The following is a 17540-nucleotide window of genomic DNA, read 5'->3' as shown; positions in this document are numbered from 1 at the left end:
TGCTTCTACTTCGCGATATTTTTATTTTAGCGATACAAATCCTCGATTACTTCAATGCTACACGCGCGATTGCAATGAGGTTCTGAAACAAAAATCCAAAGGAAATAATAAGTATCACTGTTGTAATGAAAACTATAAATCGTCCAAGAAATATGCGATAGAGAAATATATTTACTTTAAATCTTCGTCGAAACTTGTACGAATCCAATGAAAATTTCTAAGACCACACGTGGAGATAAATTGTCCCCATAAAGTGCGAAATCGAAGTCTGAAACAAAAGAGAAAGTATAGAATTTGGAAAACATGAGTGATATAACATTGTACTTACGTAAAATCTCCGTTAATTCTCGTCCTTATGGCATCCCGTGAAAATTTCTAAGTTCTCTCGTCGAAGTCCAAAACACAACTAAACTAGTAACTGTAATAGTCGGAGAAAGACCCGACTTTGTTGTCGTGTCTCGAAACCGAGTATCCCCACTTTGCATTTGAGTCTAAGATCAACTAATGGACATCACGAGTGCGTGAGTATCCCCACTACATCATTTAATTCTACAACAAAACAAATCGTATAATATATTGAAAGAATGAGTAATAAAATAAAGTACTTACACTAACTCTTCTCTTTTACTTGTGGAGCATGCAATAGAAGTATTGCGATATGAACGGTGGAAATTCGTGGCGAGACTGGACCCACTGTCAAAGTCGCTCGCCTTATATCACTTCACGGGTGGCAGAGTATCCCCACTACACCATTTAATTCTAAAACGATAGAAATCGTATAGATTATTGAATGAATGAGTGATCCAATTATGTACTTACATTATCTATCACTTGTGGGCATGCGTATCATATTGAGATGTGAATGGTGGAAATTCATGGCATGACTGGACCCACTGTCAAAGGCGACCGCCTTATATCTCCTCCGAGTGGAAGAGTATCCCCACTATTCCATTTAATTCTAAAACGATAGAAATCGTATAGATTATTGAATGAATGAGTGATCCAACTAATGTACTTATATTACATCTTGTTTTACTTGCGGAGCGTGCGTACCGCAAGGATTGAGATTTGAATGGTGGAAATTCGTGGCATAAATGGACCCACTGTCAAAGTCGGTCGCCTTATATCATTGTACGGGTGGCAGAGTATCCCCACTACATCATTTAATTCTAAAATAAAACAAATTATATAGAATATTGGAAGAATGAGTAATAAAATTATGTACTTACCTTAACCGAATATCCCCACTTAACAATTGAAATCTAAAATAAAAGAAATAGTATAGAATATTGGAGAAACGAGTGATATGAAAATGTACTTGCATTAACTCTTCGTGAATACTTGCACGAATGACACCCTGCGAAAATTTCTAAGTTCCCTCATCGAATTACAAATACTCGATTACATCATTGCTTCGCGCACGATTACAATGAAGTTCTGAAACAGAGAAATACGAACAAAATAGTTAGTATCATTCTTAGAATAAAAAACTATAAATTATTCAAGAAATGTGGTTTATAGAAATACACTTACGTTGTTCCTAGCATGAAAATCACCTTGGGCGTCTTCGTTTACTCGTCATCCTATGGGAATCGATATTCACTCGCTGGAGTACTATAGAAGACTAGTAATCGTCAAAGTAATTGTCAAAGTCAATCAAACGTTAGTTTTATTGACGTCACACGTATTTGAGTATCCCGAGATGAAAATTTTCAAGTATTGATATCTTAAACTGAAATTATTTTGTTCCTCGCGAGCTTTTTCATGTTAAATGAATATACTATTATTTAAATATTAATATACTCTATCTATCTATGTAATCTCCTTATACATAAAAAATTGTTTAAATAATTAAAATATTATCGGAAGTATTAATTTATAAATTTTCACGCTTACAAAGAGAGAAAGCTTCGATGTGCATTCGTCGGAGTACAAACAATAACTGTACCGACAATCCTCACAGTTAATTGTAAGACTGAATGTGTTGATATTACACGAGGTCAACGATACCGAAATCAAAATTCCAAAGTAATGAAATTTATTTTTAATCGAGATAGCAGTACTTAATACAATCACTTTTTATAATAAAATACATAAGTATAATTAATAATAACAATAATATTAAAAGTTAAAAAAAGCTTACTTCTGATTATAGCAAAGTCAAAAAAATCGTGCTATAACAAATTTATAATTTATCTAAATCTTTAAATTTTAATTACGTACAGTATTATCAGACCACGATATAACACTGCTATTGGATCTAACATCTAATGCAATCGTTTTTTAATAACAAACTATGTACATAAGCGTGTTAAAAGAAAACCAAAAGTTTCATTTTTACGACTAAATAAAAAAACCTATTGTTATAATAATTCAATTATTTTTCTTGATCTTTATATTTCAATTGTCATCGTGTTAAGGATGAAATTACTATCGAAATAGTATCTAGATATTTACTATCGAATAATATCTAGAGACATAGCATCCCCTCGTCCACTATACAACTGAAAATAGCACGTACGGAAATAGTGCCGCTGTAAGAAACTTTTTGGCTTCGCTATGCCAGTAGCATTCAGTGTCGTCGACCGACACCGTGTCGTCATTTGTAAGAATTACATTACATGAAAATCCGTCTTCTGGGAACATTCAAAATGGCGAACGATTCCGAACACGATATCGGTAATTATTTTCGATCGAATTTATTGGCTGTAAGAAACGCGATATCCCAAGAGGATTTTAAAAAATTTGACGGTCTTCGATCGAACGCCGATAGAGTCGCTTTTATATTGAGTTATCCCGAAGCTCATCGTTTGTCCTTAGAAGTTGAAAATCGTGAAATGAAGAACAACGAAAAGGCTTTGAAGTTTAAGGACATCGGTAACAAGTTCTTCGGACAAGGAGAATATCCAAAAGCTTTGGAGGCATACTCGAACGCTGTCCTTTTTGCACCAGAAAATGGTTAGAAATCGTTCGTAAATTTTAATTAAAAATTCACGAGATGAGATAAGGACGGGAAGTCTATATCAAAATTGATTTTCTCTAACAAAGACAACAATATATATATTTCATTGTTCATCGTTTCAAATATATTCCATTGTAGATAATCATTAACGATCTCATTAACGCTAGACAATTTTTAAATGAATATGAATCCGCGATATTAATCATTATTACAACTTTCTTTTCTTGTGTAATTTATATTTAAAACTCCTTGCTGATTCCATTATCATTCTGCATCCAAATCGATTCCAATCGATTTCGACATCCTTTTTTTTCAGATCTCTCGGTTATCCTTGCAAATCGTTCGGCAGCACTTTATCACATGGGACAACATGAGCGTTCATTAGAGGATATAGGAGAAGCGATTCGACTTAATTATCCTGAAGAACTTCGATACAAAATCGAGGAAAGACGAGCGAGATGTTTCTTAGCTTTGAAGATGAACACAAAGGCGATCGAATATTTCAGAGTCGCGTTAAAATCTTTGGATCGTGCGAAGATAACGATCGAACGAAAAAACAAATTAGAGACCGATATTAGAGTCATGTTGACGTTGATGGAAAAGGGTGAACGATTTAACGTGAAAGCTACGAAACTTTCGCCTATCGTAAAAAATCCAACAAACGCGACGACGAGTTTTATGCCAAAAATCGAAGAACCTAATCCTCTTTATCCAGCCTGTAGCAAAGCAATCGAAATAAGAGACGAAGGTGGTGACATTGGTAGACATGGCATTGCTACGAGAAACATTTCACCTGGCGAATTTCTTATAATAGAACGACCACATTGCGCCCTCTTATTGGCAGAATACAGGTAATAAGAATTGATTATTATTATAGAATATATTATTAATAAATAATTGATGTATAGTTTTTGAATTAATATCATTAATATTATCAAATTTATTATTAATATTAAAATAATATATTATTAAGATTATTTATTAAGTAATACTATTAATATTAATAAGTAATTGATGTATTGTATTCGAATTAATATCTATATCGTATTAATATTATTGAATATATTATTAATATTAAATAATATCAAATAAAGTTAAATTCCCAAATCTCTCGTTTTTAGATTGACTCATTGTCACTTGTGTTTCTCGAAAATATTCGTACCCACACCGGCAATCTGCAATATCTGCAGTTGCATAGCTTACTGCAGCATTCGTTGCAGGGACAAAGACGCCGAAGTGCATCTCCGCGAATGCAATTTATTACCGGCTTTATGGCTATCCAAAGCTTCGATCACGTGTTTTTTAGCACTTAGAGCTTTACTTCAAAGACCGTTCGTGGAGTTCGCTGAAATGAGAGAACGTTTGATGTCTAATAAGAAGAAACGTGAAATATCTGAAAAAAGACCATACAAGGCAGATGACTATGATTCGTTTTACGATTTAGGTAAATATAATGATATTTTAAACTTCTTTCCTGAATAATTCATTGAGTTCAATTTTGGATTCTTTTAAAACGCTTAAATATTTGTTCCTCTATCGCCATTATTTTCATTTAATATATATATATATAATATATATAATATGAATAATAAATAGTAAATTATATATTCATATTCTTTTAATCGTTTTTATTTATTATATATATATATATACATATTATATATTATATATACAGTATCACCTCAAATATCTTCCAAATGTATTTAAACTAATCCATTCAAAAAAAAATCTTTTAAAATAAATAAAAATAAAAAAATAAAAAATAAAAAAGATAAAAAAAGAAAAAGAAAGAAAGAAAAACAAAAATCTTATTTAAAATATTATACATTTAAATAGTAACCCACGAAGATCAACGTTCGAACGAGGACATATTTCACCGAGCTTACATTGCCGCTTGGTTGTTAAGATTAATCAAAACAACAACATATTTATCAGACGACGATAAAACACCTGATATCGCCGAGGGAAACCTCACCAAAGCGGAATTACTCCTCGCCGAATTACTTTTACATCATTTACAATTGGTACAATTTAATTCCCACGAGGTAAATACATAAATATAAATATGTAATTGATACAATTTTATATCGATCGATCTGAAACGTTTGATCGTTTGTTTTTTAACTATCTAACAATCCTATCCATCCTCTCTTAACCCTTTCAGATCTCAGAATTGATTAGACCAACAAAAGATACAACACTCGCACGCGCTAAAAGTATTTTCATCGGTGGTGGTGTTTATCCAGCGCTAGCTTTGCTGAATCATTCGTGCAATCCTGGTATCGTAAGGTAGGCCTAATTATACGTAAGGTTTAATAATCCTGTATCACATTACTAATCCAATGGTCATAATCGATCCATTGCTCGAAAAGTTCCTGCTCTATGAAGAAATATCTAAAAACAAAAAACATTAACGAATTTGAAGTTTAAACTAATGAAAAGTTCGTGTATCACAAAGTCGTAAAGTAATGTTTAATTCTTAAACTAATTTTGTTTGTTAGCATTATTATCAATATAATCTCGATTTACGTGTGATAAAGTAATATAATAAAATGATTAAAAGATATAAATAAATATAAATAAAAATATACAAATGATAAAAAATATAAATAAATAAAAGAAATTAAAAGATCGAGTATGACTGTCCCAATCTGATAAACTCTTTCGATCTTTTATTGTTTAGATATTTCATTGGTACGACTGTCATTGTTAGAGCGATTCGAACGATCGAAAAAGGCCAGGAGATATCTGAAAATTATGGTCCCATATTTACTACGATGCCTGAAACTGAACGAAAACGAAATTTGAGAGTACAGTATTGGTTCGATTGCAAATGCGAAGCGTGCACGAATCATTGGCCTATGTTGGAGGAAATAGATCCTACGATACTCAGGTAAACTTGTAAACTTATATTTATCTTATTTTATAAGGAAGAAATTTATATAATAAAAAATTAAATCATATAAATTTTTTTTATAAAAAAAAATTTTTTATATAAAAAAGAAATAAAGAAAAAAGAAAAGAAATAAAATAAAAGAAAATAAAATGACGAATTTCAATAAAAAAAAAATAATCGAGTGATAAGAGTGATTTAACTAACTTTCACGTTAAAATTAATAAAACGATATAAAAAAAAAATAATCAATCAAATCTCATCGTATTCCTGATTGTAAATTAAAAATTATTCTCGTCGTTCCGAAAGAAACGAAATACAAATTTTTCAATTTCAAATTTATCCCTTTTGCAAATCAAGTTTGTTTTATAAAATTTTTCCTTCAAATCGTTGCCTTTCAATTTACGAATTGAAAATAATACGTATTATAAAAATAAGAGATATGTAACAAAAAAATTCATTCAAAATGAAAATTTCAAATCATTATACTTGTCAATAATATTATACGTTCAAATAAAAATCCACATACACCAAAGCTTATATTTTAAATCCATTAAAAATCTACGTAAACATGTTTATATTTTGTTTGAACAATTTGAAATTACATATTTACAAGAGTATATTACTCTTTCTCATAAATTTTAAAAATTGCAGGCAAGTTAAACGATAGATATAACCGGAATATATAATTATCAATATGACTCGTTTAATGATCATCGATATAATTCAAAAATAGAATTATTCCAATTTCACTTTACTTCACAAAACTTCATATTACATGAATATGTAATATTTGAAATTATCACCAGCTGTTGCAGCCAGCAGAAGAACCATTATTGAATTAAATAATGTATACGTTATAAACTATCTACATACATAGTTTTAACACTATACATGTTACATACTATTATAAATTCCATAATACATAATGAATTGATAATTACTAATTAAGATAAAGATATTTAACATGTATAATCGCGTATTACACAAAAATAAAATTTAGTATTCCTTAAAAATAAATTAACATTAGATTCGATCTTAGAATCTTTATCTTATTACAATTATTAAATCGATCAAGATGTTGTCGGACAATTTCGTTTAATAAAATGATAACATTAGCAAACGAACAACAGACGAACGTGATTTGCAAAAGAGGATGAATAGATCTAGCTGAATAACCAACCTGTAACGATAATTAAATAATAATTAACTAATAATAATAATTTGTCAGGTTTAAATGCGACACCGGAAGGTCTTGCGGCAACGTTTTACCAGTTAGAACGGACACGAATGAGTTTATGATAAATTGTCCAAAATGTGGGAAGGGTACGAACCTATTGAAGGGTTTGAAGGCGTTGCAGGATACAGACATGCTTTTTAAAATGGCTTCGCGTCATCTAGAATGCGGAGAGCACGAGCAAGCACTTGGAGCGTATCTGAAGATGTTGATACTTCTCGATGAAACATTGTCCTTACCGATCAGGGACTACCATTTGTGTCAGCAGGGCGTCAGACTGTGTATGCTAGCGTTGGGTAACACCGCTACGATATGAGGTACGCAAGAGATCTTTTAAACTGAAATATTAATAAATATATAAATGAACCGTCGTTGCCAATGCCGCTGTCGTTATAACCGACCCTCCTTTCTATCCCTCCCTACCTCCCTCCCTACCTCCCTCTCTCTCTCTCTCTTCTTACCACCACCAAATACATTACGAGTTAGATCATACAGATTTTATTTTTAAGGCTTACATCGTAGGAGTACAAAATAAGTAAATATAACATAAAACAGCTCTTTTTCTTTTTATCATCCTCGTATTTTATTACGGTATGATTTATTAAAGCGCGGTATTATCTTCTCACGTTGAAATCTATTATCTTTTTCTCTCTTTCTTTCTCTCTCTCTCTCTCTCTCTCTCTCTCTTTTCTCCCGAAATCGGTTGAATCAAACGCACAATGAAAAACGTTCGTCTTTGTTTGTTTGTTTGTTTGTTTTTGTTTTCGTTTTAGTTCGCTTTTTTTTTTTCATTTTTTTTTCATGTTTTTTTTTTTATTTTATTTTAAATTCTTTTATTATTAATTACTTCTTATTATAATTATCCTTAACAGCGATTTTCATATGTCCCATTTTCACTTATACACTTAGAGCAATTCAGCCAACACGCGTCCAAGGGTTGAGTGTTACGCCCAGTCATTTTCCATTAGTGTGAGTTTATCTCTATGTAATGTCGATCACTGCATGTATTCTTGTTAGTTTATTTCTAGCTACTTGTCACTGCATGTGTGTGTGTTGTGTGTTGTATTTGTTGTGTGTTGTATTTGTTGTGTGTGTGTGTGTGTGTATGCATATGCGCGCGTGCGCGCGTTCACGCGCGCATATTATCCCTACGTTTGCTTTTGTTTATTTACGATACGATGGATTTAACGCCATCGTATTGTGAATGAACAAATGCAAACGCAAGAAACGTGTGGGGACTTCGTCGCCACGTGTAGTCCATCCCGGCTTTAAGTCGGTCCAGTTTTTTCGAGCATTTTTAGCATCTAACTGCAATCAAACATAAAAAACACAAATGTTTTAATAGAAATTATAAAGTTTATATTAGAAATTATATGATTATACAATTATATCACTATATCGAATTATATTATTATAGTATAATGGATAATATAAATCAAATTATAAGAAAATTACAAGGAATATCATATATCGCCTTTATTATAAAAAAAAAAAAAAAAAAAAAAAAAAAAAAAAAAAAAAAAAAAAAAAAAAAAAAAAAAGAAAAGAAAAAGAATCCAACGCAGCAATGCAACTAAATGTTTAGACGATTGATTCTTTTTTTTTTTTTCTTTTTACAATTGATTACAATTTACAAAGTAGCAATTAAAAATGGACACTGTTAATTTCTCCGGATTAACGAAGTTGGTCGAAAAACAGAAATGAATTTTTTTATTTACCGAAATTTCTTATTTTGTTTCTCCTCCTCTCTTCCTCTTGTTATTACGTATTCACGAATTCTTCCTTTTTATAATATTTTATTATCATATAAAAAAAAAAAAGAAAAAAAATATTTACAAATGAATATCATTAGTTTATTATATAGTAATGATAAATACCGTCTGTCACGAGAATCCGAACGAGAACGGCGGTCTCGGCTGCGACTGCGGGTCAGAGATCTCCTACGTGGACTGCGGGACCTTGACCTAAAAAATTAAAAAATACTTTTATACCGACATTAATAATACGACAACAAATTTAATCCTAATACGTATCTCTGCCAAGTCTCGTATTCGTATTCATTTACTTATTAATACGATACAAACAAATTTTCCTTGACAAATACGAATGTGTGTATATATATATATAATATAAATATATATTTATACATATATATATATATATTCCATGTGAATAAATGTACATATAATAAATATATAAAATAATGAAGACAATTCGAACAAAATGGCGAATACGAAATCAGGACAAAGTAACGTAATTAAACACATATATACAAAAAATCATCGCAAGCCAACTGTAATAGAATTAGAACTAACTCCTATATACCTAAAGGGTGATAAGACTAGTTAGACACAATTATGAATCAATACAAAATGACATCTCACCAATAAGAAAAAATCAAGAAAAAAGTAGGATTAATCTGGTAGTTAAACAATCTCTTTAAGATAAATTGTTATGACGACGTTATATAATATGTATATATACATTGAAACACACATCGTTCGAACGTAAATCATTATTGTAATTCGTGTACGTGTATATGCACACATATACGCGCACGCGACCAACCACGGCCATGTGCATACAAACATACATAGATGTATACTCTACATGTATATATACATATACAAACAAATTTGCAATTCCATGGTCCGAAGTGCTGTCTCGAATTAAATAATAATAACAATTATAATTCTTTAAGAATTTAAAAAAAAAAAAAAAAGAAGAAAGAAGATGAAGGAGAAAGGACAAAAAGATTTGATTATTAAAAAAGAATTCTAACGAATCATTTTTCAATCACTGACAAAGAGAACAGCCAATTGTCGCACGTCGTACCATGGAGATTTGCTGATTAAAGAAAAGTAAATAATTATTATTATGATGACGATGACGATGATAATAATAATAATAATAAGAATAATAATAATAAGAATTATAATAATAATAATAATTGTAGTATAATTAAAAAAAAAAGGTAAAAAAAATTATAAAAAATCTTTGAAAATCGGTGAAATACCAGACAACTGTGAACATGTAGTGGTGGTTGGTGGTGGTGGTGGTACTTGGTTGGGTGGTGGTAGGATGGTGTGTAGGTGATCATTTTGCTTTGCTTGGTCGAAGAGAAGTGGCGGTCGCGTTGTCGGCTAAGTTTAACGTGATGGTGGACGAGTAGTAGTAGTAGTAGTAGTAGTAGTAGTAGTAGTAGTAGTAGTAGTAGTAGTAGCAGTAGTAGTAGAAGTTGGGACGGACGGACGGACTGACGCGTCGAGATTTTGACAGAAGTATTCGTATCGCGTCGGCTGTTCGATGGATTCACGATGCTCCTAGCCGCTAGAGGTTGAGGTAGCCCGAAGAAGTCTTTTTGAAGGGGAACAGACGGAGTGACGGACTGACGGACAGCATCGGACTGTCAAGTGACTGACGACCTGGCTCCTACCGGTGACTTGGTGGTGACTGATGGTGACTGGTTGGGAAGTTAGTGGGCAGGCAGGCATATTTTTTTTTTTGTTCAGTTTCGATTGCTAAACAATTTTTTTTTTTTTCACGGTGGCTGTAGTAGTAGTAGTAGTAGTAGTAGTAGTAGCAGTAGTAGTAGTAGTAGTAGTAGTAGTAGTAGTAGTACTAGTAGTAGTAGTAGTAGTAGTGGCGGGGAGACGAGAAGAGCTAGGAGCTGACGCTGGTAGAATCTGCAAACGTCAGTTTTAGCAATATAACCATCGACGTTATTATACTCCTTGCCACTATCGGTATAATGATTCTTTTTTTTCTTTTCTTTTTTCTTTATAGATCGGATTCGAAACTAGTACCACGATTTCGAGATTCATACTGTGTTTTTGTTCTTATTATCCTAGACTGCCCACTCTGTCTTTCTTTTTTTCTAAATGTTTTAACGAAAAGGCTCTACTATTATTTTGACTAACCAGTCTACATGATGAATGTTGTTTAGCTATTCTTCTACCTCTCTCTGTTTCCTTTTCTGTAATTTTATCGATATTCGCATAATGCAAGATAATAATAAAAAAAAATATGTAATCAAATGTATTGAAAGATTAAAAAATACTTTTAATGTGTTCTCTTTCAAAGCAGCTGCATAAGTGTGTATACGATAAGACGAAATGAAGTATTAGTGTTTAAATTTATCAAAATGATGATTTACTTCGAAATCAGAAGTCTTTAGCCAATTATTTAAATTAATTTTGATATCAATATAAGAAACACTTTTTATATATAGCAAATATGACAACAAAACAAGATATCAATTTCGTCAGACCTCGGATATCGAAAAACCCTATTAAAGATCTTATAATGACAAACCAGATTGTAGAATACGATAATAATAATAATAATAATAAGAATAATAATAATAAGAATAATAAGAATATGAATAATTATAATAAAAATTGAAATCTTTTACTTCGGGTTCAAAAAATTAACACCAGACACCGCTGATTTACTTTTATGTCACCGGTGCTGCTTTCTCTTACATCGGGCCAAGTTCGAAGAGCAGTCCCCAACTTTAATAATTCTTGATCTTCATCAGAATTTTCTTTTTTCATTTGTTCCGAACTACCTCTTCGTCCTCCCTCTATAGCAGCACTTTAGTCCTGTCCTCTCCAACTCTTGCTGATCAATAGGTATTACTCAACCGTCAATAAAGACGATTGTGCAATACCAACATTGCAAAACGGTGTCGTACATAATACTAAACGTCAGATATGATCTGTTGTGATACTGCGTGCACAATAGCAATTATCACAATACAAGCGGTACTTGCAAATACCTACTTGTAAATTCACACTTGGGCCATTTCTGCTTGCTAAGGCTCTGAAAACTCCATAAAGTTATAAAAAGAGACAATTACCTGGAATATCTGTTTATGGGTGATCTTCGCGGACTTCTTGACCAAGACCTAAAAAAAATTAAAAAAACCATTGTATGTCTCTTCTGCTGATAGTGTTGCCGACCACCCTGTCTCACTGTTTTCTTTCGCTACTTGCACCTGAAAACTGTGAGCAAAGAGGCTATAAAAATCTTACCTTGGATAACGACCCAGAGATTTCCTACGAGGACTGCGAGATCTGGACCTATAAATTTGTCAAAAAGATATATGGTACGTAAATCCTGTTCACTAAGCATATTCACAAGGACAATAAAATGGGAAAAATGTGGGCTCTAAGCAATACTTAAAAAAACACTACACTTCATGACTATTCTTTGCCCGAGCATCTCCTGTTTTGGAGATTTTCATGCAACGATTATGCTCTTCAGCTAACGTCAAATTTTTTATACTGTCTATGTTACAGAAAAACAATAAAATGTAATAACAAATCGACGTAATTTTTTATGTAAGTCACTATGTACTTCAAATTTGATTACACCAGGTTATTTTATATCAGGGCACTAGCCAGAAGAGCGGTGATATTGAACAAATGTAATATGAATATACTGTTCTATCTGCATTCCTATATTGAGACACGACAAAAAAAAAATTATTGGTTCGTCGGCTGTGCATAAGGGAAGGTCATTGAAACCCGTGGACCTTTCATTAATATCGTTATTTAGACAGTTCACCATAATACCTACTTGGTGAGATACATAGCCATCTGCTGCAGCTTTAAAGTGGCTGTAAAATGCAGATATCTAACATCTAAAGATCTCTTACCTGGAGTATCGTGGACCTGGCCTGCGACCACCACCACTGTGTCGCCTTCTCCCAGTGGACATCTCTACTTTAACTTTTGTACCACAGCAACGTCTAAAAGTAAAGTATTTCATTCAGTTTATACCTTTGTTACAGCTTTGTGACATTTGAAGCAATCAAATATATACAAATATATATATATATAAATATATAAAGATACCCACGTTCCATCTAATCCTCTTACAGCGTCTTCGGCATCTCGTGGATCTTCAAACTCCACAAATGCAAATCCAGGTGGATTTCTAGCAACCCAAACGTTTCTAAGCGGACCGTATTTACTGAATGCACTTTCAATTTCATGTTTGCTTGCACTACTGCCCAAATTACCGATGTAGACTTTGCAGGAAATCTCCCACTCTCGATAACGTGACATATTTTATGACTGTAATAAAATAATGTGTATATATATATGTATATATATGTGTGTGTGTGTATATATATAATATGTATCTATGTGAGTGCGTGCGTGCGTGTGTGTGCGTGTGTATAAAAATATTAATATCGAAAAAAATAAATAAAGAAGTAATTTTTGGAGAACAATTTTACTAGGAATAAAACTAAACTTAAAGAATAAGTTATAAGAGAAATCATACGTTTTGTTTGATTGATGTTAATCGTGAAAGAAATTCGATAATTACGCATTCGTCCGTTCCTGACGAATATATCGACCGGTTATGATAAAATTTTTGGACATCGAAATTCACTATATAGATGTTCTATGCCGTTAAGTCAAGACGAACTTGAATCGATCCTTATATTATACAGCATTGAATTTAATTAATATCACGCAAAAATACAAAAGTTAACTGATATGCTAAAAAGCAATCGGAATGTCGCCATGTTGTATTAATATACCAAGCCGCAGCGTCGTGGCTAGCTACATTACGATTTACGGTGATAAAGATCGAGTTATTTTCGTATCGTATATCTTCATGGAAAATCTTCATAAAGATACACTTCCGGTTTTCAGACAATCTATCCTTGCCAATGGTACAAATGTATAATGATAATAATTCTTAGAGAAAAAAAAAGTATTTACGAAATGATTGTATTAAACTAAACCGACGCTATCGATGTTACTCATTTATTATTCTCATAGTTTTCGTATGTCAAATTTATCCTAATTGTTTGTTTGTTCGTATATACTTTTTATTATTTATAAGTTATTACTTTTATGCATTTGTTTTTACTTACTATTTGGATCAAACTATTAAAAAACACACGAACAAAATTACTACGCGATAACGCACACTTGTCCTCCAGCACTGTGCACGCAGAAATGACACAAAATGGAGGTTTTCGTGTTGAGCTCTCTTCGTGGCCTCCTTTCTAGTCAAGCTGGCAACAGAGCCTATGTGTATGCACCTCTTTCCGGTTTTAAGTCAAATAAGAAATTAAAATGTAAATTATTATGACAAAATGAATAATTAAATGTTTATCAAAATTATACACGATTAATTAATTTAACATTTCTAACAATATTCCGTATTATTTATACCGACGGTACATATCGAATATTTTACGAAAAAGGTTATGCTCGATTTTGTAACAATATCGTTTAAAGTAAAAAAGAAATATTATTCCTGAATCGAATCCAATTATTTTAGATCCTATGAAGGATAATCCATAGGATAAGCGTTTGTTTTGAAAAAAATCGATAATAGACATAATTTGAATTACGTTGTGACCGCGAATATATGAAAAATGTAACATATGGTTTTGGTTAGTTATACTTTTTATAAGTACTGACATTTGAATTTCATTATTTGAATTAATTGAATTGTTTGAAGATAATAATCAATAAATTCAATACTTTTGAGAATAAATAATTTATTTCATAAGATTATACGTAAAAAGGGTATTTTGCAATATTATTGTATTTTATTAAATTAATTCCAATACAAAATATGAAATTCATACCTTCTTTATATTTAGCATTTAATGAAGTCTTTTGTAATCAATCTTTTCGAGCTGAACTAGAGGTTTCAATTGTTCTGCGAATATTCTCATATCCTCTGCTATCGCATCTTGACCACTAGGCGCGAGAACACTTAATTCTACCAGATAACTTTGAGATATAGCTTCTACACTTTCAGGTATTTTTCCTTGTTGACCCATCTTAAAAATCTTTGATACTGTAACTTTCATTCTACCCTTCCGGAACATATAACCTCTAGCTATGTATTCAAAATCCAATCTACAACCTAACTCCGTTAAAAATTCTACTACGGTACTGCTAGTAGCAATATCTATGCTGCTGCGTACAATTGTAGGACGAGATTTATCACCTAATTCTGGCTGACCTATGTATCTTAATTGCCAAGGCATATCTTGATAATCCAAAGCTCTTCTAACTCTTAACAGTAGTGGTTGTTCGGGAGGAGGTCCTCTAGAAACAAAAAAGCTTGTAAATAAACTTGGACTTATTTCATTAGTTTTATATTATAATCAGTTATATCTAGTCATATTTTATTTATAGTATTCTTATATTTTTTATTTACTACCTTCTAATACTAAAACACATTTCATGATCGTTGAAAGTTTCAGGTCCGCTATCAACATTATCACATAAGCCTCTTAATCTATGAAGCAACACTTCCACAGCACTGTCTAGAACGGAGCCTTGAAGTAAATACTCTTGATTTGGTATTATATTTGAATTTAATGCCGCACTTAACCTGTCCATTGCTGTGCTTATTGGAGTTGTCATCTTTCAAACAGTAGATTTTATATCGCAGTATACTAAGGAATATTAAACAGACTTTTATACATATGAACACTATTCGATCACTTAAGACTCAATGTTGTTGTTTTGTTATTAAATTATATAAATACATATTAAATTAATAAATATTTGTTATATCATGATTAAATCGTTTATTAAATACTTTTATGATCACATATAAGCCATCTTTATATTTCTTAACAAGTATACTAATCAGTCATATACATATATATACACAGAGAGATACACACAAAGATCTTAATTGAAATATAAATTTCGGAAGGTAAAAGCAGATGGAAACGTTGATCTTGAACTAGTTATATTCTAGATAGCGAAGCTATATTTATAATCAGATGTGGAATCTTATTCTCTGTATTAATTAATATAATTAATATAATTGTTAAACATAATTTTATTGCAATCTATATACATCTATATATGTATGTATTATATATATACGTATAGATATATAACGTTCGTAAAAAATGACTATCAAAATATATATTATTTTCACTGTTACATTTTTTTGCCGTCAGATGTCATCACGTAGGTTTAACATTGTGAGATTGAATTTATACATTACACAACGAATTTATATACATTTTTATATGTATAAAAGACAGATTTTGTTAATAACAATACGTATGGATTTAAGAATAATACGTAGAAAACAACGACTTCACCGCACGTTTTTCAACTAGAAACTAAATCTAGTGAGATTCGCTAAGCTGAATCCTCAAGTAGCATCAGCTTTCTCATTGGTCATTGAAAGGCCATAAACAAGAAGCGCCTTTACGTGGCGACAGTCGTTTGTTTTACGCTTTTGTGTGAGAACATCGAAAATCAAATCGGTGTAATCATCATTCGACCGTTACACATATACATGTAAACGCATATATAAAAAAACTATGTAGTGTGAAGTTAACGGTTAAAATTTCTTAACGGTCAAAAAAGTTCGTTAGTCGCTCGGCTACGTTGGTTCCGCACGGACGGTTGAATACGGAACCAAATTATAAAACCGCGAATAAGAATACGGTACAATATACAAATAAAATCATCGAATTTTATTTGAAAGAAAAAGAAAAGAGGCTATAATATATTGTTAAATAATAATGCAGAGAAACGAATTCGTAACGAATATATTAAATTAATATATATATTCGACTGCTTTTAACGTAGAAATAGCCTCCGTTAGCCGTATTCATACTCGTTTTCCTTTATTCAGAGAATTAACGCTCACGCATGCGTATAACGACGAAAGTTCTCTGCGACATAGAGAGAACGATATCTTCTCTATCGCGATGTTTTCGGTCTTTTCTCGAGTGAATTGTTGTCGGTATTGGTCTTATTCCGTATAAAGATTACAAGAACGCAGGAACGAAGAAAGAAAGAAAGAAGGCAAGCGAGAGAAACTAAAATGGCGATCGTACACGTCGGAACAAATTACTTCAATATAGTATTCGCGCGCGTTTTTATCTCGCTTGTGGGAACTATTTTAAATTGTTTGCTGCTGTTCTTTTATTTGAAGAAGAAAAGAAGTCAACGACACGTATACAAGTAAGTATGTTCACTAGATTTCATAAGAAGTTGATGAAAATAATACAAAAAAATGGATTTCATTTGGATCGTTGCGTTTCAAAAAAAGAAACGAATTTTCTCCCGACAAGAGAAAAGAAAAGAATATTACGAAAGCAGATACATTTATTTCTTTGTCGTATTTATTTTAACATATATATGTAATATATATATATATATACACATGCATATGTATATTTCTTTTTATTTTAGTGATAATTAATCAATAGGTATGTATGTGTGTGTATGTGTGTGTGCGTGCGTGTGTGTATGTATGTAATTGTATATGATATATATATATCGATACGAGGAAGAATCATATAAAACAAAACAAACAATGGACAATAAAGAAATTAAAAATAAAAATAAATGTGCACGCGTAATAAGTAATATCGAAAATTGTACACACACACATATATATATATATATATACCGCATTAGTATACA

The 17540-nt window shown here is 31.6% G+C and overlaps 3 protein-coding genes across 14 annotated transcripts; 1 reads left to right on the top strand and 2 right to left on the bottom strand.

The window, feature by feature from the left end:
* Positions 1-2481: 2481 nt before the first annotated feature.
* On the top strand, positions 2482-7463 carry LOC122635928 (SET and MYND domain-containing protein 4-like). Its single transcript, XM_043826648.1, has 7 exons — positions 2482-2958; positions 3279-3813; positions 4084-4406; positions 4799-5007; positions 5127-5251; positions 5646-5855; positions 7087-7463. The coding sequence occupies exons 1-7, from the start codon at positions 2622-2624 to the stop codon at positions 7406-7408; spliced, it is 2061 nt and encodes a 686-aa protein (XP_043682583.1). The 5' UTR covers positions 2482-2621; the 3' UTR covers positions 7409-7463.
* A 111-nt stretch (positions 7464-7574) lies between these two features.
* Positions 7575-14145, bottom strand: LOC122635930 (RNA-binding protein 1). Of its 11 annotated transcripts, none has more exons than XR_006328801.1 (9): positions 13988-14145; positions 12958-13175; positions 12755-12847; positions 12129-12176; positions 11954-12001; positions 10646-10778; positions 10109-10315; positions 8970-9056; positions 7575-8400 (listed from the first exon to the last, which is right to left on the bottom strand). XR_006328801.1 is itself a non-coding variant. In XM_043826651.1 (7 exons), the coding sequence occupies exons 2-7, from the start codon at positions 13164-13166 to the stop codon at positions 8397-8399; spliced, it is 489 nt and encodes a 162-aa protein (XP_043682586.1). In that variant the 5' UTR covers positions 13167-13175; positions 13988-14145; the 3' UTR covers positions 7575-8396. The 11 variants fall into 11 exon arrangements, 6 of the variants coding, with proteins under 6 accessions (XP_043682586.1, XP_043682585.1, XP_043682589.1 ...); XR_006328803.1 differs by having other exon boundaries at positions 7575-8396; XR_006328802.1 differs by lacking the exon at positions 13988-14145 and adding an exon at positions 13387-13951.
* A 461-nt stretch (positions 14146-14606) lies between these two features.
* On the bottom strand, positions 14607-16207 carry LOC122636045 (mediator of RNA polymerase II transcription subunit 18). Of its 2 annotated transcripts, XM_043826869.1 has the most exons (3): positions 16039-16207; positions 15298-15535; positions 14607-15182 (listed from the first exon to the last, which is right to left on the bottom strand). In XM_043826869.1, the coding sequence occupies exons 2-3, from the start codon at positions 15501-15503 to the stop codon at positions 14732-14734; spliced, it is 657 nt and encodes a 218-aa protein (XP_043682804.1). In that variant the 5' UTR covers positions 15504-15535; positions 16039-16207; the 3' UTR covers positions 14607-14731. The 2 variants fall into 2 exon arrangements, with proteins under 2 accessions (XP_043682804.1, XP_043682803.1); XM_043826868.1 differs by lacking the exon at positions 16039-16207 and having other exon boundaries at positions 15298-15730.
* Between the last annotated feature and the right edge of the window lie 1333 nt (positions 16208-17540).

Source organism: Vespula pensylvanica, chromosome 20 (assembly GCF_014466175.1).
Source record: "Vespula pensylvanica isolate Volc-1 chromosome 20, ASM1446617v1, whole genome shotgun sequence".
Taxonomy (NCBI): domain Eukaryota; kingdom Metazoa; phylum Arthropoda; class Insecta; order Hymenoptera; family Vespidae; genus Vespula; species Vespula pensylvanica.
Note: the sequence above shows the minus strand (reverse complement) of the source record. Positions and strands in the feature narration are given on the sequence as shown.

Bases quoted from the DNA above. Each gene is read 5' to 3' on its own strand.
- LOC122636045 (XM_043826869.1), bottom strand. From the start codon at position 15,503: ATGACAACTCCAATAAGCACAGCAATGGACAGGTTAAGTGCGGCATTA. The intron at 15,183-15,297 runs GTAGTAAATAAA...TTTTGTTTCTAG, and splicing joins ATGTGTTTTAGTATTAGAAG to AGGACCTCCTCCCGAACAAC.
- LOC122635928 (XM_043826648.1), top strand. From the start codon at position 2,622: ATGAAAATCCGTCTTCTGGGAACATTCAAAATGGCGAACGATTCCGAA. The intron at 2,959-3,278 runs GTTAGAAATCGT...CTTTTTTTTCAG, and splicing joins CCTTTTTGCACCAGAAAATG to ATCTCTCGGTTATCCTTGCA. The intron at 5,252-5,645 runs GTAGGCCTAATT...TTTATTGTTTAG, and splicing joins TGCAATCCTGGTATCGTAAG to ATATTTCATTGGTACGACTG.
- LOC122635930 (XM_043826650.1), bottom strand. From the start codon at position 13,166: ATGTCACGTTATCGAGAGTGGGAGATTTCCTGCAAAGTCTACATCGGT. The intron at 12,848-12,957 runs GTGGGTATCTTT...CTTTACTTTTAG, and splicing joins GTAAGAGGATTAGATGGAAC to ACGTTGCTGTGGTACAAAAG. The intron at 12,002-12,128 runs GTAAGATTTTTA...AATTTTTTTTAG, and splicing joins TCTCTGGGTCGTTATCCAAG to GTCTTGGTCAAGAAGTCCGC.